Below are 22,748 nucleotides of genomic sequence, written 5' to 3' on the forward strand. Positions count from 1 at the left end.
GCAAGGTCCTCAATGAATACTTCTCTTCGGTATTCACCACTGAGAGGGAACTTGATGACAGTGAGGACAATATGAGTGAGGTTGATGTTCTGGAGCATGTTGATATTAAGGGAGAGGAGGTGTTGGAGTTATTAAAATACATTAGGATGGTTAAGTCCCCGGGGCCTGACGGAATATTCCCCAGGCTGCTCCACGAGGTGAGGGAAGAGATTGCTGAGCCTCTGGCTAGGATCTTTATGTCCTTGTTGTCCACGGGAATGGTACCGGAGGATTGGAGGGAGGCGAATGTTGTCCCCTTGTCCAAAAAAGATAGTAGGGATAGTCTGGGTAATTATAGACCAGTGAGCCTTGCGTCTGTGGTGGGAAAGCTGTTGGAAAAGATCCTTAGAGATGGGATCTATGGGCATTTAGAGAATCATGGTCTGATCAGGGACAGTCAGCATGGCTTTTATGAAGAGTAGATCGTGTCCAACAAGCCTGTTAGAGTTCTTTGATGAGGTGACCAGGCATATAGATGAGGGTAGTGCAGTGGATGTGATCTACATGGACTTTAATAAGGCATTTGTTAAGGTTTCACATGTTAGGCTTATTCAGAAAGTCAGAAGGCATGGGATCCAGGGAAGTTTGGCCAGGTGGATTCAGAATAGGCTTGCCTGCAGAAGGCAGAGGGCTGTGGTGGAGGGAGTACATTTGGATTGGAGGGTTGTAACTAGTGATGTCCCACAAGGATCGGTTCTGGGACCTCTACTTTTTGTGGTTTTTTATTAATGACCTGGATGTGGGGGTAGAAAGGTGGGTTGGCTAGTTTGCAGGTGACACAAAGGTTGGTGGTGTTGTAGATAGTGTAGAGGATTGTCGAAGATTGCAGAGAGACATTGATAGGATGCGGAAGTGGGCTGAGAAGTGGCAGATGGAGTTCAACCCGGAGAAGTGTGAGGTGGTACACTTTGGAAGGACAAACTCCAAGGCAGAGTACAAAGTAAATAGCAGGATACTTGGGAGTGTGAAGGAGCAGAGGGATCTGGGAGTACATGTCCACAGATCCCTGAAAGTTGCCTCACAGGTAGATAGGGTAGTTAAGAAAGCTTATGGAGTGTTAGCTTTTATAAGTCGAGGGATAGAGTTTAAGAGTCACGTGGTAATGATGCAGCTCTATAAAACTCTGGTTAGGTCACACTTGGAGTACTGTGTCCAGTTCTGGTCACCTCACTATAGGAAGGATGTGGAAGCATTGGAAAGGGTACAGGGGAGATTTACCAGGATGTTGCCTGGTTTAGAGAGTATGCATTATGATCAGATTAAGGGAGCTAGGGCTTTACTCTCTGGAGAGAAGGAGGATGAGAGGAGATATGATAGAGGTATACAAGATATTAAGAGGAATAGATAGAGTGGACAGCCAGCGCCTCTTCCCCAGGGCACCACTGCTCAGTACAAGAGGACATGGCTTTAAGGTAAGGGGAGGGAAGTTCAAGGGGGATATTAGAGGAAGGTTTTTCACTCAGAGAGTGGTTGGTGCATGGAATGCACTGCCCGAGTCAGTGGTGGAGGCAGATACACTAGTGAAATTTAAGAGACTACTAGACAGGTAGAGAGAGGAATTTAAGGTGGGGGGGGGGGTTATATGAGAGGCAGGGCTTAAGTGTTGGCACAACATTGTGGGCCAAATGGCCTGTAATGTTCTATGTTCTAATGTATCTGCCTCTACCAACACCCCTGGCAAAGATATTGCATACACCCGTCACTCTCTGTGTACAGAACTTAACTCTGACATCCCCCCCCACCATACTTACCTCCAATCACCTTAAAATTATACCTCCTGGTATTAGCCATACCCACCCTGGGGAAGTCTCTGGATGTCCACTCATCATCTGTACACAAGAAATACTTAATGTTTCAGATTCAGGATCCTTCCTCAGAACTGGGAAAGAGAAGATGGGTACTGAGGAAGGGTCTTGGTCCGAAACATCGACTATTTATTCCTCTCCATAGATGCTGCCTGACCTGCTGAGTTCATCCAATATGTTGCAAAAGAGAAACAAGTTATTTTTCCATGGCAGAGACGGTGAAGCGGGGGGTGGGGGGGGGTGGAGATGGAAAGTACAAAGAGAATATCGCTGATAGGGTGAGACCAAATGGGTTAATTTGGGGGTGGCAATGAGGTAACCCCCCATTCTTCTGAATTCCAGCGAATACAAGCCCAGAGCCATCAGACACTCTTCATTTGACAAACCATTCAATCCTGGAATATGTGTCGCGTGGCCAAGTGGTTAAGGCATTAGACTAGCGATCTGAAGATCATGAGTTTGAGCCTCAGGGGACTGTCCTGTCCCCCTTCCTGTTCACCATCTGCACCTGGGACTTCAGGTACAACTCAGAGTTCTGCCACCTGCAGAAGTTATCAGATGTTTCAGTAATTGTATCAGCCGGGGTCAAGAGGCTGAGTACAGAAGAGTGGTGGACAACTTTGTTGAGTGGTGTTGGCTGAATCACCTGCAGCTCAACATCACTAAGATAAAGGAGTTGGTTCACTCCAGGAAAGTGAAAACACCCTGCATCCCCATCTCCATCAAGGGAACGGATGTGGAAGTCGTCTGGGACCCCACATATCTGGGAACTCACCTGGGCAACAAACTGGACTGGACTAAAGACACAGGGGCTCTGTACAAGGAAGAACAGAGCCGACTGTACTTCCTGAGGAGGCTCCGGTCATTCAACGTCTGCAGTTCTCTGCTGCAGATGTTCGACGACTCAGTGGTGGCCGGTATTCGATTCTGTGCCGTAGCCTGCTGGGGCAGCAGGGTGAGAACAGCTGATGTCAAGAAGATCGATAAGCTTGTCAGGAAGGCTGGTTCTGTTCTGGGGGTGGAACTGAATTCCCTGATGGTTGTGCCTGAGAGGAGGATGCTGCAGAAGTTACGGAGCATTATGGAAAATCCCTTTCACACTCTCCATGACATATTGGACAAACAGAGGAGCATCTTTAGCAACAGAATGATTCCACCGAGGTGTACCGCTGAACGCCACGGGAGATCCGTTCTCCCTGTGCCTATAAGACTCTACAATTTCTCCTCCTCAAGTATATGGTTTCATTGCACATCTGTATTTTGCACTGTTACTTTTTTTATGCACATTTTGTATTCTTTTTCATACCTATTTCATATATATTTCTGACTGATTAAGCAATCTTGCAGCAATAATTTCCTTAAGGATAAACAAAGTTTAATTTTATCTTATCTTTCAGAACTCTGGGGTGTACACCATCTGGTCCAGGTGACTTATCTACTTTCAGATCTTTCAGTTTCCCAAGATCCTTCTCTCTAGTTATGGTAACTTCACACACTTCATGACCCCTGACACCTGGAACTTCTGCTGTACTGCTAGTGTCTTCCACAATGAAGACTAATGCAAAATACTTATTCAGTTCATCCACCATTTCATTGCCCCAATTGTCATTTTGCTGGCTCTGGGCCTGTACTCGCTGGAATTCAGAAGGATTTGGGGGGGGGGGGGGTGGATCTCACTGAAACCTTTTGAATGTTGAAAAGGCATAGACAGAGTAGATGTGGAAAGGATGTTTCCCTGGGTGGGAGAGCCTTTTCCCCGTAACCTATTATGGAAAATCTATCCATCCGTCTTTCTGACGATACTTCTTACATTGAAATACACACAGCTCAGGACACTACTTGCATCGTGCTCAACCTTTTGATCCCTGACTTTGTCTGAGTTCTTACCAATATCTGCCTCCACAACCTCTCCACCAACTGTTCTGTCACTCTGGTTCCCAACCCTTGCAACTCCAGTTTAAACCCAACCATGCAGCACTAACAAACCTCCCTGCTAGGATATTAGTCCCCTCCAGTTCAGGTGCAAACTGTCCCTTCTGTACAGGTCCCACCTTCCCTGGAAGAGAGCCCAATGATCCAAAAATGTTATGCTGTCCCTGCTACACCAACTCCTTAGCCACATGTTAAACTATATCATCTTTCTGTTTCTGGCCTCACTAGCACATGGCACGGGTAACGAACCTGAGATCACAACCCTGGAGATCCTGCCCTTTAACTTAGCACCTAATTCCCTGAGCAAACACGAGGAAATCTGCAGATGCTGGAAATTCAAACAACAAAATGCTGGTGGTCCCTGAACTCACTTTGCAGAACCTCATCACTCATCCTACCCAAGTCATTGGTACCCACATGGATCACGACTTCACCCTCCTATTTAAGAATGCTGAGGGCTCAATCTGAGATGTCCCTGACCCTGGCACCCGGGAGGCAACATACCATCAGGGAATCTTCAAAGAATCCACAAAGATTTAACACCTTCTGACCCATGTCACCTCTTTCTAATCATTTGATTTCATTCCCTTTTAGCCAACAGAGCTACACCTCCCCATCTGCCTCCTACCTGTCCTTTCAATACAATGTGTATTCTTGGACATTAAGCTCCCAGCTATAATCTCTTTCAGCCATGAATCAGTGATGCCTACAACATCACAGATGCCAACCTGTAAACGTGCTACCAGTTGAATGGGCACATTCAAATACAATACCTTTAGCCTTGTATTCACCCTTTTCGATTTTGTCTGCCTGGTATGTTACAACTCATCCTGTTGCCCTTCAATACTACTCACTACTCATTGCTTCTGCTTGTAAATCTGATACCTCATCTTCAGCACTATCATCCACCTTTCCTACGATACTCCTTACATAGCTCAGGACGCTGGTCAACCTTTTGATTCCTGATTTTGTCTGAGGTCTTACCAGCATCTGCCTCCACAACCTCTCCACTCACTGTTCTGGCACTCTGGTTCCCATCTTTCTGCATCCCCATTGTTCAGCATTAACCAGTCTTCCCACTAGGATATTAATCCCCATCAAATTCATGTACAAGTCCCACCTTCTCCATAGAGGGAATAGAGGTGCGCGCTGTTAGAATGGAGATGAGGAGACATTTCTTTAGCCAGATAGTGGTGAATCTGTGGAATTCTTTACCACAGGCAGCTGTGGAGGCCAAGACTATGTATATTTAAGGCAGAGGTCGACAGATTCTTGATCAGTCAGGGCATGAAGGGATATGGGGAGAAGGCAGGAGATCGGGTTGGGGAGGAAAATGGATCAGCCATGATGAAATGGCAGTGCAGACTCGATGGGCCAAATGGCCTAATTCTGCTCCTATATTTTATGGTCTTATGAACACTGGAGAACTGAAAAATGTGATCAATGGAGGCATAATGAAGAAAGCTGTAGCAGACAGTGTGTGTGATGGGACCACAATTCTCTACAGTCACTCGAGCTGATGTGCAGAGCAGACACCACACCAAGCCCAGATGCATCCAGACAGAATACTTCATCTGGTGCAGAGACAAAGATTGGTGAGAGTTCATGGGGGCATGCTAAAAGTGGATCTTGCTGTGCCTTCCCTCCAACTTGGAGTGTTCCGCCCTCTGTCGAGGCATCAGGAATGGACCCCACTAATAATTACTGCACAAAAGGAGACCATTGGAATGCCTCTTCAATCCATGCCAGCTCCAATTCCCCGTTTCCCTCTAACCCCTCTTCTCTCCCTACCCTAACTTTCCTGGCAACCAAAATGTCCCATTAACTAACCTGCATGACTTTAGGATGTGAGAGGGAAGCAGAGAATCCGAGCAAACTCACGCAAAGGCAGTGTGAAAACTCGCTGACAGCCCAAGGTTGGGCTGCAGGAGGTTTGGTTTGGGAGGGGTGGTGGGAGTGTGTGTTTGGGGTGGGTGGACTGTGGGAGGTTTGGTTTGGGAGGGGTGGTGGGAGTGTGTGTTTGGGGTGGGTGGACTGTGGGAGGTTTGGTTTGGGAGGGGTGGTGGGAGTGTGTGTTTGGGGTGGGTGGACTGTGGGAGGTTTGGTTTGGGAGGGGTGGTGGGAGTGTGTGTTTGGGGTGGGTGGACTGTGGGAGGTTTGGTTTGGGAGGGGTGGTGGGAGTAGGGTGGGGGAGTCGTTGTTTTGCTCCTCAGTGAGATCCGCTAGTGTTCTTGGTCCTTGCAGAAGCTGCAGCTGAGAAAACCAGCAGTGGCCATGGCTCAGCACCAGCTCTTCCAGAGGGGGATCAAGTCGAAGCCAGTGCAGAGGATGAACTCCTGTCGCTGTCAGACCTGTGCAGTTGTGGGTAACTCTGGGAATCTCATTGGATCCAACTACGGGAAGTTAATCGACTCGCATGGCTTTGTTTTCAGGTGGGGTTTGGACATTAACTGTGGCCCAGATGGAATGGGGCTATTTAACAGCAGTCCCACACCCCCTCAGCACAGAAACCCAGGGGAAGGTTCATGTGAAATGGGGACACAGTCTCTCCAGTGATCAAGGCAACTTTACCTATCATTGTCTGACTCCAGAACAGTTCAGAGCCGTCACTGCGACCTTACAGGAAAGAGCACTCAGAATCTGGTTAAATATTACGGACATATGCCATGAAAATCATTGCACTGTGGCAGCAGGGTATTGCAATACTTGCGATTTACTATACATTCATATTTGTGGGTTCACTGTCCATGGCTGAGGGAAGAGGCTGTTCCTAAAATGTTCAGGCTCATGTACCTCCTCTCTGATGGTGGTAATGAGGGGATGGCCCAAATGGTGGGGGTTCTTAATGATAGATAATCATATAACAATTACAGCATGGAAACAGGCCATCTCAGCCCTTCTAGTCCGTGCTGAATGCTTACTTTCACCTAGTCCCACTGGCCCACACTCAGCCCATAATCCTCCATTCCTTTCCTGTCCATATACCTATCCAATTTTACTTTAAATGACAATATCGAACCTGCTGACGTCTTGAGACAGCTCCTTTTGAATATGTGCTTGAAGGTGGGAGGGTCAGTGTGTGGTGAAGCTGAGAACTCTCTCCATTGACTCTGCATATTGGGGCCTCTGTAGCAGACATTGATGCAGTCAGTTAGATTGCTCTACCCTGACCATCTGTAGAAACTTGCTCAGGATTTAGTGACAGCCTGGGCTCCAGGACTAGGGGCCTTCAGGACACGATTGATCACCCCATGGATCTGCATGGGTCAAGAGGCAGAGATTTGAATCTATTGATCTATGGATGAAAGGGGAAAGTGATCCGAAGTCCTGGGCAACTATCTTTCTGGAGATCCTTCTCAACGGGGATCTAGAATGGGTCTGACTAAGCCCCACAGGGGTCCCAAGCTGGTGCTACTTCAGGGGAAACCACTCTCAGTGTTTCTTTCCCACAGACTGTGAAAGGGTCGGTGGCCACTCTGTAGTGACAAGGATTACTCATCTGCAGAGGTACGATGGCAACACTGTCTGATTAAATGTGTTTGAGCCATGTTAGCCACGGTACGGTGTGGGAGGGCTGAACTGGGCCTGCCGAGACAAAACATGTGTACTCCAAAGCCCTTGCGCAAAAGAAAGGGACGGCCGCATGTACACCTGGCACGTTCTCACAATCGACCAAATATGTTTCATTCCCCTCAACCCCAACTCCTCTCCCAAGGATGAACAAGGCCAAAACTCAGGGACATGAGACTGATGTCGGCAGCAAAACCACCCATCACCTGATGTACCCAGAGAGCGCAAGGAGACTGGAGCCCGATGTCCGTCTGGTGCTTGTCCCATTTAAGCCTCGGGATCTCCAGTGGTTAGAGAATGCCCCATGGTAGGTTGCTGTGATATTGGCTTGGTGGGGAACCTCTCAGTGGGTATCTGCTGTGTCACACTGTGGGGAACTGTGACATGGGGGAACACCGTCGGTTGCTAATACAGGGCAGATGGATTTCGGATGGAATTGGATGGTTTTTCCGGGATGTGTGATCACTGAGATCAGTTCTCAGTGCTGGACCTCTTGGATCACGGGGGGATGGAGGGAGGGGAGAGGGGGAATGGGAAGAGGGGAGAATAGGGGGAGAGAAGAGGGGGAAGTGATGAATAGGGAGGAGGGAAGGGGAGAGGAGGAGGGGAGGAGGGAAGAGAAGGAAGGGGAGAGGAGGGGAAGAGGGGAGAGGGGGGAAGGGGAATGGGAGGAGGAGGGGGAGAAGAGGGAAGGGGAGGGAATGGGAGGAGGAGGGGGAGGAGGAAGAGGGAAGGGGAGGGAATGAGGAGGAGGGGAGGGAAGATGGGTGGAGGGAAGGGTGGATGAAGATGGGGATGGAAGGAAGAGCGAGATGGGGAGGGAAAGGGGAAGTAATGAATGGAGAGTGGGGAGGAGCAGGGGGAGAAGAGGGGGAGGGGAGGAGGAGGCGTAGGGTGGAGGAGAGAGGGAGAGGAGGAAAGGGGAGGAGGAGGGGAGGGTGGAGGAGAGAGGGAGAGGAGGAAAGGGGAGGAGGAGGGGAGGGTGGAGGAGAGGGAGAGGAGGAAAGGGGAGGAGGAGGGGAGGGTGGAGGAGAGAGGGAGAGGAGGAAAGGGGAGGAGGAGGCGCAGGGTGGAGGAGAGAGGAGAGGAGGAAAGGGGAGGAGGAGGGGAGGGTGGAGGAGAGAGGGAGAGGAGGAAAGGGGAGGAGGAGGGGAGGGAGGAGGAGAGAGGGAGAGGAGGAAAGGGGAGGAGGAGGCGCAGGGTGGAGGAGAGAGGGAGAGGAGGAAAGGGGAGGAGGAGGGGAGGGTGGAGGAGAGAGGGAGAGGAGGAAAGGGGAGGAGGAGGGGAGGGTGGAGGAGAGAGGGAGAGGAGGAAAGGGGAGGAGGAGGGGAGGGAGGAGGAGAGAGGGAGAGGAGGAAAGGGGAGGAGGAGGCGCAGGGTGGAGGAGAGAGGGAGAGGAGGAAAGGGGAGGAGGAGGGGAGGGTGGAGGAGAGAGGGAGAGGAGGAAAGGGGAGGAGGAGGGGAGGGAGGAGGAGAGAGGAGAGGAGGAAAGGGGAGGAGGAGGCGCAGGGTGGAGGAGAGAGGGAGAGGAGGAAAGGGGAGGAGGAGGGGAGGGTGGAGGAGAGAGGGAGAGGAGGAAAGGGGAGGAGGAGGGGAGGGTGGAGGAGAGAGGGAGAGGAGGAAAGGGGAGGAGGAGGGGAGGGAGGAGGAGAGAGGGAGAGGAGGAAAGGGGAGGAGGAGGCGCAGGGTGGAGGAGAGAGGGAGAGGAGGAAAGGGGAGGAGGAGGGGGAGGGTGGAGGAGAGAGGGAGAGGAGGAAAGGGGAGGAGGAGGGGAGGGTGGAGGAGGAAAGGGGAGGAGGAGGCGCAGGGTGGAGGAGAGAGGGAGAGGAGGAAAGGGGAGGAGGAGTCGCAGGGTAGGCGACAGCCACAGGGAGGCACGGGAGTGAGGTGGAGATGAGGGCAGAGGAGGGGAGGGGGGAGGAGCGGAGAGGGTGGGGGTGGTTTGTGGAGTGGAAGGGGTAGGATTAGCTGACAAGGAGGGGCTTTGTGTTGAGGCGAATGGTATGAACACCACACTCCCACCCAGGTAACACAATCCCTCCTTCCCCTCCAGGTCAAAGAATCTCATCCAGGCCAATTGGGACAAGGTAAGACCCTATGGGAGCTGTAAACTACATCCCCATACATACCCCACCCTCACCGCAGACCCCGTCAACACCCTCACCGCTGACCCCGTCAACACCCTCACCGCTGACCCCATCAACACCCTCACCGCAGACCCCATCACCACCCTCACCGCAGACCCCGTAAACACCCACACGGCAGACCCCGTAAACACCCACACCGCAGACCCCATCACCACCCTCACCGCAGACCCCGTAAACACCCACACCGCAGACCCCATCACCACCCTCACCGCAGACCCCATCACCACCCTCACCGCAGACCCCATCACCACCCTCACTGCAGACCCCGTAAACACCCACACCGCAGACCCCATCACCACCCTCACCGCAGACCCCGTAAACACCCACACCGCAGACCCCATCACCACCCTCACCGCAGACCCCATCAACACCCTCACCAGACCCCGTAAACACGCTCACCGCAGACCCGTCACCACCCTCACCCCAGACCCCGTCACCACCCTCACCCCAGACCCCGTCAACACCCTCACCACAGACCCCGTAAACACCACCACCGCAGACCCCGTAAACACCCTCACCGCAGACCCCGTAAACACCCTCACCGCAGACCCCATCAACACCCTCACCACAGACCCCCGTAAACACCCACACCGCTGACCCCGTCAACACCCTCACCACAGACCCCGTAAACACGCTCACCGCAGTCCCCGTCAACACCACCACCGCAGACCCCGTAAACACCCACACCGCTGATCCCGTCAACACACACACCACTGACCCCGTCAACACCCTCACCACAGACCCCGTAAACACCACCACCGCTGACCCCGTCAACACACACACCACTGACCCCGTCAACACCCTCACCACAGACCCCGTAAACACCACCACCGCAGACCCCGTAAACACCCTCACCGCAGTCCCCGTCAACACCACCACCGCAGACCCCGTAAACACCCACACCGCAGACCCCATCAACACCCTCACCACAGACCCCGTAAACACCCACACCGCAGTCCCCGTCACCACCACCCTCACCGCAGACCCCGTCAACACCCACACCGCAGTCCCCGTCAACACCACCACCGCAGAGCCCATCACCACCCTCACCGCAGACCCCGTCACCACCCTCACCGCAGACCCCGTAAACACCACCCTCACTGCAGACCCCGTAAACACCACCCTCACCGCAGACCCCGTAAACACCACCCTCACCGCAGACCCGTCACCACCCTCACCGCAGACCCCATCAACACCCTCACCGCAGACCCCGTAAACACCCTCACCGCAGACCCCGTCAACACCCTCACCGCAGACCCCGTAAACACCCTCACCGCAGACCCCGTCACCACCCTCACCGCAGACCCGTCACCACCCTCACCGCAGTCCCCGTCACCACCACCCTCACCGCAGACCCCGTCAACACCCACACCGCAGTCCCCGTCAACACCACCACCGCAGACCCCATCACCACCCTCACCGCAGACCCCGTCACCACCCTCACCGCAGACCCCGTAAACACCACCCTCACCGCAGACCCCGTAAACACCACCCTCACCGCAGACCCGTCACCACCCTCACCGCAGACCCCATCAACACCCTCACCGCAGACCCCGTCAACACCCTCACTGCAGACCCCATCACCACCCTCACCGCAGACCCCGTAAACACCACCCTCACCGCAGACCCCGTAAACACCCTCACCGCAGACCCCGTCAACACCCTCACCGCAGACCCCGTCACCACCCTCACCCCAGACCCCGTCACCACCCTCACCGCAGACCCCGTCACCACCCTCACCGCAGACCCCGTCACCACCCTCACCCCAGACCCCGTCACCACCCTCACCGCAGACCCCGTCACCACCCTCACCGCAGACCCCATCAACACCCTCACCGCAGACCCCGTCACCACCCTCACCGCAGACCCCGTCACCACCCTCACCGCAGACCCCATCAACACCCTCACCACAGACCCCATCAACACCCTCACCGCAGACCCCATCAACTCCCTCACCCCAGACCCCGTCACCACCCTCACCGCAGACCCCGTCACCACCCTCACCGCAGACCCCGTCAGCACCCTCACCGCAGACCCCATCACCACCCTCACCGCCGACCCCGTAAACACCCACACCGCAGACCCCGTCACCACCACCCTCACCGTAGACCCCGTCAACACCCACACGGCAGACCCCGTAAACACCACCCTCACCACAGACCCCATCAACACCCTCACCGCAGACCCCGTCACCACCCTCACCCCAGACCCCGTCACCACCCTCACCGCAGACCCCGTCAGCACCCACACCGCAGACCCCCGTCGCCCTATCCGTAACTGGGACAGTACACACAACCCAAGCATCTGCTAACCCCTAATCCTCGGGACCCACTGATCGCAACACCAGTGACCCCTGCTGTCTGACCACAGGCTGCCATCTTGCACCCTGGCTTCTTGCACTACGTGCATGAGGTGTGGACAGAACGTCATGGCCGTTACCCGTCCACCGGCCTCATCGCCCTCGTCGTTGGCCTGCACCTGTGTGACCAGGTAACATTCTGAAGGGGACGGGTGAAAGTCAGGGTATATATTAGTACCAATGGTATCAGTAGGGAATGAGAGGAGGTCCTCAATACTACATAGGGAGTTTGGGAGAAAGCTGCAAAGTAGGATCTTCTGTGTAGTAATCTCTGGCCTGCGGCCTGTGCCATGCTTTAGTGAGGGTTAAAAGAGACTATCTTGACTGTTGACTGTGTGGCTGAGGATCTGGTGCAGGGGCAGGCGTACAGGTTTCTGGATTTCTGGGATCTTTTCTGTGGAATGAATGACCTGTACAAAAGGGACAGGTTACACCTGAACCCGAGGGGGACCCATATCCTTATGAGCAGGTTGTCTATAGCTGTTGGGAACGGTTTTAAACAAATTTGGCAGGGCAATGGGAAACTGTGTGAACTGATAGGAATATGAAACCAATAATATACAAGTGGATTTTTTTCCGATATATAAAGAGCAAAAGAAATGTGAGAGTAGATATTGTATCACTGGAAAACGATGCTGGAGAGGCAGTAAAAGGGAGGGACGGGAAATATGGACAAACAGAACAAGTATTTTGCATCAGTCTTCACTGTGGAAGACACTAGCAGTATGTCAGGGTGCAGGGGAGAATATAGTTGCTATTACTAGGGAGAGGGTGCTTGGGAAACTGAAAGGTCTGAAGATAGACAGGTTACCTGCACCAGTTGGAATACACCCCAGGCTTCTGAGAGAGGTGGCTGAAGAGACTGTGGAAGCACTGGTAATAATCTTTCAAGAATCAATAGATTCTGGAATGGTTCTGGAAAACTGGGAAATTGCAAATGTCACTCCACTCTTTATGAAGGGAGCGAGACAGAAGAAAGGATATTATAGGCTAGTTAGCCTGACTTAGTGGTTGAAAAGATGTTGGATTCCATTGGTTTCAGGGTTCCTGGTGGGACATCACAAAATAGGCAAAAATCAGCATGGTTTCCTCAAGGGAACTCTTGTCTGGCAAATCTGAAGATGTAACAAGCAGGATAGACCAAGGAGAATTGGTTGATGTTCTGTACTTGCATTTTCAGGAGGCCTTTGACATGCATGAGACAGCTTAACAAGTTACGAGATTCTAGCATGGATAGAGCACTGGCTGATTGGCAGGAGGTAAAGAGTGGGAATAAAAGGAGCCTCACGTGGTTGGCTGCCAATGACCAGTGATGTTCTACCGGCGACTGTGTTGGGACCAATTCTTTTTACGTTATATTTCAATGATTTGAATGATGGAATTGATGACTTTGTGGCCAAGTTTGTGGAGGATACAAAGATAGGTGGAGAAACAGGTGTTGAGGAAACGGAATCTGAAGAAGCACTTTGAGAGGCTGGGCAAAGAAGCGGCAGATGGAATGTTGTATGATCACATACTTTGTCAGAAGGAATAAAGGCATACATTATTTTCTAAATGGAGAAAATTCAGAAATCAACCTGCAGGTTGAGTTGGTGGCAAGGAAGACAAGTGCAATGTTAGTATTCACTTCGAGAGCAGTAGAATATAAAAACAAGGATGTGATGCTGAGGCTTTATAAGTCATTGGTCAGACCACAGTTGGAGCATTGAGAGTTTTGGGCCCCTTATCTGAGAAAAGATATGCTGGCACTGGAGAAGGTCCAGAGGAGGTTAACGAGAATAATTTCAGGAATGAAGGGGTTAATGTATGAGGAGCTTTGGATGGTTCTGGGTCTGGATTTTAGAAGAATGAGGGGAGATCTCATTGAGACCTATCATATGTTGAAAGACCTCGATAGTGTTTGTGGAGAGGATGTTTAGGGATGTCCATTTAGAACAGAGATGAGAAGGAATTTCTTTAGCCAGTGGGTGGTGAATCTGTGGAGTTTGTTCCCATAAGTGGCTCTGCAGGCCAAGTCATTGAGTATATTCAAAGCAGCGGTTGATAGGTTCTTTGTTAGTCAGAGTGACAAAGGTTACGGAGAGAAGGCAGCAGAATGAGTTTGAGAGGGACAATGTCAGCTATGATCGTATGTCTTACGGTAATAGGGCAGAGGGGAGGAGTGGAGAACAAGGGAGAGGGCAGAAATGAGGTGGGTAGGCGGGCAAGGGTTGGTGGGGGGGGGGGGAGATGTGTGTTGCCTCTCTTGACCCTTCGACTCCCAAGGGCATGAGGTGCTGGGTCCAAGGTTGAGGGAAGAGACACCTGTGATGAAGAAGCCATGCTGGTGGGCTGGGGTGGGGGTGCTCCCCCTCCCCTTTCTCCCTTTACACACCATAGCTCTGTGGTTTTGAGGGTCTGGGGTTGTTTGCCCCCTTCCCACTGGATTCTGCTGTGACCTCCTCCAGCTCTCCGTGTTTGGCTATGGAATGGACGCCCGGGGCAATTGGCACCACTACTGGGAGAAGAACCGCTGGGCTGCAGCCTTCCGCTTCACCAGAGTGCACGACGCCAACTTCGAGTCCAGGGTCATCCGGCAGCTGGCCAGGGTGGGGAAAATCCAGCTGTACAGGGGCCGGCCCTGATCCCCCTCCCCCCACCCTCTCAGTCGGACTCAGCCAGGCGTCATCATATCGAATCAGGAACGCCAGGTTCTTCAGAGCAACACACACAAAGTGCCGGAGGAACTCAGCAGGTCAGGCAGCGTCTGTGGAAATGGATAGAATTGACGTTTCGGGACTTCTCACCAGGCCCATTGGGGGTTTGGATCAGTTGCCCAGTCTTTGCAGCCTGTACCCACACCACTCACTCAGGTGCCCTCCTGAGGGTCTTCCATTCTAACGCCAGCACTCTCTTCCTACCTACAGCTTGGCTGAGCTGTCTCCTCCTGTCTCATTCATAGAAGAGTACAAGCCCTTCAGCCCACAATGTTGTACTGAACCTATTTAATTAATAATCAGGTCATCTCCCTCATCACCTTGGCCCCTTCACAGCCACCCTCCCCTTGCTTCAAACTTGCCTCAATTTAAATCAGGATTCTCAAACCTGTTGCTCCCTCCACAGCTGCTGCCTGCCAGGCTGGCAGACTCCAGCAACTGCACAATTTATCCCTCTGTCTCTGCAGGACACCAGCCATTCAGTGTTCAGTGAGATTATTCTCTGACTAACAGCTTGACCATGAGACAGGTTGTGGGTCACGGACCCTCATGCTAAACACTGACCAACACATTGTCCATGAGATAGGTCAGTGGGACACTCAGTGCCTCGAGGAATGGCCAAGGCTGCAGCACTGACCCGGTCTGTGCCATCCCTTCCCCCAAGGTCAGAGGTCATGTCTGTATGAGCAATTGGTGTCGTGCCTGATAGCCAACTGTGCTGAGGGATCAGGTCCTCAGCCTTGCTTAAGTAGAGTACAGCACAGAAACAGGTCATTTGGCCCATCACTTCCACACTGACTAGCATCCATCCTTCCCCCTAACACCCATGGAGAGGGGATAGTGGAGGAGGCAGGAAGGGCGATGGCAGGGATAAAGGGGACAGGGAGAGTCAACGATAAAACCTGTGGGTGGGGAGGGGTTAACTCTGTAGTCTGCAGATCAAATGAATGATTGATAAGTGGGGGGGGGGGGGGGTTAGTACATGACATAAGATCGGATCCAGCTAGGAAACTCCTTGTGCTGAGATGCTGGTCTCACCACGTCTGTGAACTCTGGTTGGGACTGGGTACTCTCCTTACAAACTCGGAGTACGAATTGAACAGCTGGAGCCATGGAGAGAGGGTTTACTGAGGATTTTCGGGGCTGTCAGATGTGAGGGGAGAGTTTACTGAGGATTTTCGGGGCTGTCGGATGTGAGGGGAGAGTTTACTGAGGGTTTGCAGGGGCTCCCAGATGTGAAGGGAGAGTTTACTGATGCTAGGAATGTATCACAGCTCTGAGGGGCCGAAGGGTGCGGGGTAGCCCCCTCCTTTGCGAGAATCGCAAGATAACTATTGAGTCAGTCCAGGAGACCCAGGAAATGAGAGAATTCACAAAGAGTGGAATGTGTCCTGGCCTGTGAAATGTGAAAGGCGGACCCATTGATACCAGCTATTGTCTCTTGGAGCTGGACTTGTGTATTGCATCCTGCATCGAAGCCCCAGGCAATGAACTGAGGGAGAGGGTGGTGGAGTGATTGCATGATCTCAACCTGATTGACATCTGATACCCTGTCAGTCAGGATAAAAGAGGGTATGTGGGAACAGCCCCTCAGATGCACCAGAAGAAACGCCAGTGATCCCGTAATAGCAAAAGCCAGTGGGAAGGCCACGTGCGTCCGTTTCCATTTGCCCCGGAATCGGTGGGCCTTGACCACGGAAGAACGGTTTTTAGCTAACAACGGGGAAATCAACTCCCAACGACTCTCGAAGGATTGACATCATAAAAGGACTAGGCAAGTTTTAACCCGTCTTTCTCTCAAAACAAAACGCTGCAGATTGAATGAACTAAAGGGACTTTTATATTTACATCGGACAGTACATTATCCCCTAGACAACGATAGCGTTATTTCTTATTGATTATTATTACACCCGCGCTTTTACATTTAGTCTTGATGATGTATACTATCTGTAAGTTTGCATTGATATTATTTTGTGTATTTTTATCAATAAATACTGTTAAAAATAGTACCATCAGACTTCAACGGACCTCTCTATCTTTGCTGGTAAGTGACACAGTTACGGGTTACGTAACACTGAGGATTTGCAGGGGCTGTCGGATGTGAGGGGAGAGTTTACTGAGGATTTGCAGGGGCTGTCGGATGTGAGGGGAGGGTTTACTGAGGATTTGCAGGGGCTGTCGGATGTGAGGGGAGAGTTTATTGAGGATTTGCAGGGGCTGTCGGATGTGAGGGGAGGGTTTACTGAGGATTTGCAGGGGCTGTCGGATGTGAGGGGAGAGTTTACTGAGGATTTGCAGGGGCTGTCGGATGTGAGGGGAGAGTTTACTGAGGATTTGCAGGGTCTGTCGGATGTGAGGGGAGAGTTTACTGAGGATTTTCGGGGCTGTCGGATGTGAGGGGAGAGTTTACTGAAGATTTGCAGGGGCTGTCGGATGTGAGGGGAGAGTTTACTGAGGATTTGCAGGGGCTCACGGATGTAAGGGGAGAGTTTACTGAGGATTTGCAGGGGCTCCCGGATGTGAGGGGAGAGTTTACTGAAGATTTGCAGGGGCTGTCGGATGTGAGGGGAGGATTTACTCAGGATTTGCAGGGGCTGTCGGAAGTGAGGGGAGAGTTTATTGAGGATTTGCAGGGGCTGTCGGATGTGAGGGGAGAGTTTGCTGAGGATTTGGAGGGGCTGTCGGATGTGAGGGGAGAGTTTACAGCGGATTTGCAGAGGCTTTCGGATGTGAGGGGAGAGTTTAGTGAGGATTTGCAGGGGCTGTCGGATGTGAGGGGAGAGTTTACTGAGGATTTGCAGGGGCTCCTGGATGTGAGGGGAGAGTTTATTGAGGATTTGCAGGGGCTGTCGGATGTGAGGGGAGGGTTTACTGACGATTTGCAGGGGCTGTCGGATGTGAAGGGAGAGTTTACTGAGGATTTGCAGGGGCTCCCGGATGTGAGGGGAGAGTTTACTGAGGATTTGCAGGGGCTGTCCGATGTGAGGGGAGGGTTTACTGAGGATTTGCAGGGGCTCCCGGATGTGAGGGGAGAGTTTACTGAGGATTTGCAGGGGCTCCCGGATGTGAGGGGAGAGTTTACTGAGGATTTGCAGGGGCTGTCGGATGTGAGGGGAGAGTTTACTGAGGATTTGCAGGGGCTGTCGGATGTGAGGGGAGAGTTTACTGAGGATTTGCAGGGGCTGTCGGATGTGAGGGGAGAGTTTACTGAGGATTTGCAGGGTCTCCCGGATGTGAGGGGACAGTTTACTGAGGATTTGCAGGGTCTGTCGGATGTAAGGGGAGAGTTTACTGAGGATTTGCAGGGTCTGTCGGATGTGAGGGGAGGGTTTACTGAGGATTTGCAGGGGCTGTCGGATGTGAGGGGAGAGTTTACTGAGGATTTGCAGGTTCTCCCGGATGTGAGGGGACAGTTTACTGAGGATTTGCAGGGTCTGTCGGATGTAAGGGGAGAGTTTACTGAGGATTTGCAGGAGCTGTCGGATGTGAGGGGAGAGTTTACTGAGGATTTGCAAGGGCTGTCGGATGTGAGGGGAGAGTTTACTGAGGATTTGCAGAGGCTCCCGGATATGATGGGAGGGTTTACTGAGGACTTGCAGGGTCTGTTGGATGTGAGGGGGAGAGTTTACTGAGGATTTGCAGGGGCTTCCGGATGTGAGGGGAGGGTTTACTGAGGATTTCCAGGGTCTGTTGGATGTGAGGGGGAGAGTTTACTGAGGATTTGCAGGGGCTGTCCGATGTGACGGGAGGGTTTACTGAGGATTTGCAGGGGCTGTCGGATGTGAGGGGAGAGTTTACAGAGGATTTCCAGAGGCCGTCGCATGTGAGGGGAGAGTTTACAGAGAATTTGCAGAGGCCGTCGTATGTGAGCGGAGGGTTTACTGAGGATTTGCAGGGGCTGTCGGATGTGAGGGGAGGGTTTACTGAGGATTTGCAGGGTCTGTCGGATGTGAGGGGAGGGTTTACTGAGGATTTGCAGGGTCTGTCGGATGTGAGGGGAGAGTTTACTGAGGATTTGCAGGGGCTCCTGGATGTGAGGGGAGAGTTTATTGAGGATTTGCAGGGGCTGTCGGATGTGAGGTGAGGGTTTACTGACGATTTGCAGGGGCTGTCGGATGTGAAGGGAGAGTTTACTGAGGATTTGCAGGGGCTCCCGGATGTGAGGGGAGAGTTTACTGAGGATTTGCAGGGGCTGTCCGATGTGAGGGGAGGGTTTACTGAGGATTTGCAGGGGCTCCCGGATGTGAGGGGAGAGTTTACTGAGGATTTGCAGGGGCTCCCGGATGTGAGGGGAGAGTTTACTGAGGATTTGCAGGGGCTGTCGGATGTGAGGGGAGAGTTTACTGAGGATTTGCAGGGGCTGTCGGATGTGAGGGGAGAGTTTACTGAGGATTTGCAGGGGCTGTCGGATGTGAGGGGAGAGTTTACTGAGGATTTGCAGGGTCTCCCGGATGTGAGGGGACAGTTTACTGAGGATTTGCAGGGTCTGTCGGATGTAAGGGGAGAGTTTACTGAGGATTTGCAGGGTCTGTTGGATGTGAGGGGAGGGTTTACTGAGGATTTGCAGGGGCTGTCGGATGTGAGGGGAGAGTTTACTGAGGATTTGCAGGTTCTCCCGGATGTGAGGGGACAGTTTACTGAGGATTTGCAGGGTCTGTCGGATGTAAGGGGAGAGTTTACTGAGGATTTGCAGGAGCTGTCGGATGTGAGGGGAGAGTTTACTGAGGATTTGCAAGGGCTGTCGGATGTGAGGGGAGAGTTTACTGAGGATTTGCAGAGGCTCCCGGATATGATGGGAGGGTTTACTGAGGACTTGCAGGGTCTGTTGGATGTGAGGGGGAGAGTTTACTGAGGATTTGCAGGGGCTTCCGGATGTGAGGGGAGGGTTTACTGAGGATTTCCAGGGTCTGTTGGATGTGAGGGGGAGAGTTTACTGAGGATTTGCAGGGGCTGTCCGATGTGAGGGGAGGGTTTACTGAGGATTTGCAGGGGCTGTCGGATGTGAGGGGAGAGTTTACAGAGGATTTCCAGAGGCCGTCGCATGTGAGGGGAGAGTTTACAGAGAATTTGCAGAGGCCGTCGTATGTGAGCGGAGGGTTTACTGAGGATTTGCAGGGGCTGTCGGATGTGAGGGGAGGGTTTACTGAGGATTTGCAGGGTCTGTCGGCTGTGAGGGGAGAGTTTACTGAGGATTTGCAGAGGTTGTCGGATGTCAGGGGGTGAATTTACTGAGGATTTGCAGGGGCTGTTAGATCTGAGGGGAGAGTTTACTGAGGATTTGCAGGGTCTGTCGGATGTGAGGGGACAGTTTACTAAGGATTTGCAGGGTCGGTCGGATGTAAGGGGAGAGTTTACTGAGGATTTGCAGGGGCTGTCGGATGTGAGGGGAGAGTTTACTGCGGATTTGCAGGGTCTGTCGGGTGTGAGGGGAGAGTTTACTGACGATTTGCAGGGGCTGTCGGATGTGATGGAAGGGTTTACTGAGGATTTGCAGGGGCTGTCGGATGTGATGGGAGAGTTTATTGAGGATTTGCAGGGGCTGTCGGATGTGAGGGGAGAGTTTACTGAGGATTTGCAGGGGCTCCTGGATGTGAGGGGAGAGTTTACTGAGGATTTGCAGGGTCTGTTGGATGTGAGGGGAGAGTTTACTGAGGATTTGCAGGGGCTGTCGGATATGAGGGGAGGGTTTACTGAGGATTTGCTGGGGCTGTCGGATGTGATGGAAGGGTTTACTGAGGATTTGCAGGGGCTGTCGGATGTGAGGGGAGGGTTTACTGAGGATTTGCAGTGGCAGTCGGATGAGAGGGGAGAGTTTACAGAGGATTTGCAGAGACCATCGGATGTGAGGGGAGAGTTTACAGAGGATTTGCAGAGACCGTCAGATGTGAGGGGAGAGTTTACAGAGGATTTGCAGGGGCTGTCGTATGTGAGGGGAGAGTTTACTGAGGATTTGCAGGGTCTGTCGGATGTGAGGGGAGGGTTTACTGAGGATTTGCAGGGGCTGTCGGATGTGAGGGGGTGAGTTTACTGAGGATTTGCAGGGGCTGTCGGATGTGAGGGGAGAGTTTACTGAGGATTTGCAGGGGCTGTCGGATGTGAGGGGAGAGTTTACTGATGATTTGCAGGGGCTGTCGGATGTGGGGGTGTGAGTTTACTGAGGATTTGCAAGGGCTGTCGGATGTGAGGGGAGAGTTTACTGAGGATTTGCAGGTTCTCCCGGATGTGAGGGGACAGTTTACTGAGGATTTGCAGGGTCTGTCGGATGTAAGGGGAGAGTTTACTGAGGAGTTGCAGGAGCTGTCGGATGTGAGGGGAGAGTTTACTGAGGATTTGCAAGGGCTGTCGGATGTGAGGGGAGAGTTTACTGAGGATTTGCAGAGGCTCCCGGATATGATGGGAGGGTTTACTGAGGACTTGCAGGGTCTGTTGGATGTGAGGGGGAGAGTTTACTGAGGATTTGCAGGGGCTTCCGGATGTGAGGGGAGGGTTTACTGAGGATTTGCAGAGTCTGTTGGATGTGAGGGGGAGAGTTTACTGAGGATTTGCAGGGGCTGTCCGATGTGAGGGGAGGGTTTACTGAGGATTTGCAGGGGCTGTCGGATGTGAGGGGAGAGTTTACACAGGATTTCCAGAGGCCGTCGCATGTGAGGGGAGAGTTTACAGAGAATTTGCAGAGGCCGTCGTATGTGAGCGGAGGGTTTACTGAGGATTTGCAGGGGCTGTCGGATGTGAGGGGAGGGTTTACTGAGGATTTGCAGGGTCTGTCGGATGTGAGGGGAGAGTTTACTGAGGATTTGCAGAGGTTGTCGGATGTCAGGGGGTGAATTTACTGAGGATTTGCAGGGGCTGTTAGATCTGAGGGGAGAGTTTACTGAGGATTTGCAGGGTCTGTCGGATGTGAGGGGACAGTTTACTGAGGATTTGCAGGGTCGGTCGGATGTAAGGGGAGAGTTTACTGAGGATTTGCAGGGGCTGTCGGATGTGAGGGGAGAGTTTACTGCGGATTTGCAGAGGCTCCCGGATATGATGGGAGGGTTTACTGAGGATTTGCAGCGGCTCCCGGATGTGAGGGGTTGGTTTACTGAGGATTTGCAGGGGCTGTCGGATATTAGGGGAGAGTTTACTGAGGATTTGCAGGGGCTGTCGGATGTGATGCAAGGGTTTACTGAGGATTTGCAGGGTCTGTTGGATGTGAGGGGAGAGTTTACTGAGGATTTGCAGTGGCTGTCGGATATTAGGGGAGGGTTTACTGAGGATTTGCAGGGTCTGTCGGGTGTGAGGGGAGAGTTTACTGAGGATTTGCAGGGGCTGTCGGATGTGATGGAAGGGTTTACTGAGGATTTGCAGGGGCTGTCGGATGTGAGGGGAGAGTTTACTGAGGATTTGCAGGGGCTCCTGGATGTGAGGGGAGAGTTTACTGAGGATTTGCAGGGGCTGTCAGATATGAGGGGAGGGTTTACTGAGGATTTGCTGGGGCTGTCGGATGTGAGGGGAGGGTTTACTGAGGATTTGCAGGGGCTGTCGGATGTGAGGGGAGGGTTTACTGAGGATTTGCAGTGGCAGTCGGATGAGAGGGGAGAGTTTACAGAGGATTTGCAGAGACCGTCGGATGTGAGGGGAGAGTTTACAGAGGATTTGCAGAGACCGTCGGATGTGAGGGGAGAGTTTACAGAGGATTTGCAGTGGCTGTCGGATGTGAGGGGAGAGTTTACTGAGGATTTGCAGGGGCTGTCGGATGTGAGGGGAGAGTTTACTGAGGATTTGCAGTGGCTGTCGGATGTGATGGAAGCGTTTACTGCGGATTTGCAGGGTCTGTCGGATGTGAGGGGAGAGTTTACTGAGGATTTGCAGGGGCTGTCAGATGTGAGGGGAGAGTTTAAAGAGGATTTGCAGTGGCAGTCAGATGTGAAGGGAGAATTTTCTGAGGATTTGCCAGGGCTGTCGAATGTGAGGGGAGAGTTTACTGAGGATTTGCAGGGGCTGTCGGATGTGAAGGGAGAGTTTGGTGAGGAATTGCAGCATCTCCCGGATGTGAGGGCAGGGTTTACAGAGGATTTGAAGGTTCTGTCGGATCTGAGGGGAGAGTTTACTGAGGATTTGCAGGGGCTGTCGGATGTGATGGGAGAGTTTATTGAGGATTTGCAGGGGCTGTCGGATGTGAGGGGAGAGTTTACTGAGGATTTGCAGGGGCTCCTGGATG

At 52.5% G+C, this 22,748-nt stretch overlaps 1 protein-coding gene across 4 annotated transcripts in view; it reads left to right on the forward strand.

The window, feature by feature from the left end:
- The window catches only part of LOC132400027 (CMP-N-acetylneuraminate-beta-galactosamide-alpha-2,3-sialyltransferase 2-like), a 36,515-nt gene extending 19,958 nt beyond the window's left edge, over nt 1-16,557 (forward strand). For 2 of the 4 annotated variants that reach the window (XM_059981093.1, XM_059981092.1), the window contains 5 exons: nt 6,021-6,208; nt 7,492-7,653; nt 9,400-9,433; nt 11,864-11,983; nt 14,300-16,557. In XM_059981093.1, coding sequence (XP_059837076.1) covers nt 6,021-6,208; nt 7,492-7,653; nt 9,400-9,433; nt 11,864-11,983; nt 14,300-14,476 — 681 coding nt within the window. In that variant the 3' untranslated portion in view covers nt 14,477-16,557. Of the gene's footprint in view, nt 1-2,186; nt 5,372-6,020; nt 6,209-7,491; nt 7,654-9,399; nt 9,434-11,863; nt 11,984-13,032; nt 14,276-14,299 lie in introns of those variants that run through there. The other 2 variants (XM_059981096.1, XM_059981094.1) reach the window with 2 other exon arrangements.
- The last annotated feature ends 6,191 nt before the right edge of the window (nt 16,558-22,748 follow it).

This window comes from Hypanus sabinus, chromosome 9, assembly GCF_030144855.1.
Source record: "Hypanus sabinus isolate sHypSab1 chromosome 9, sHypSab1.hap1, whole genome shotgun sequence".
Lineage (NCBI taxonomy): Eukaryota > Metazoa > Chordata > Chondrichthyes > Myliobatiformes > Dasyatidae > Hypanus > Hypanus sabinus.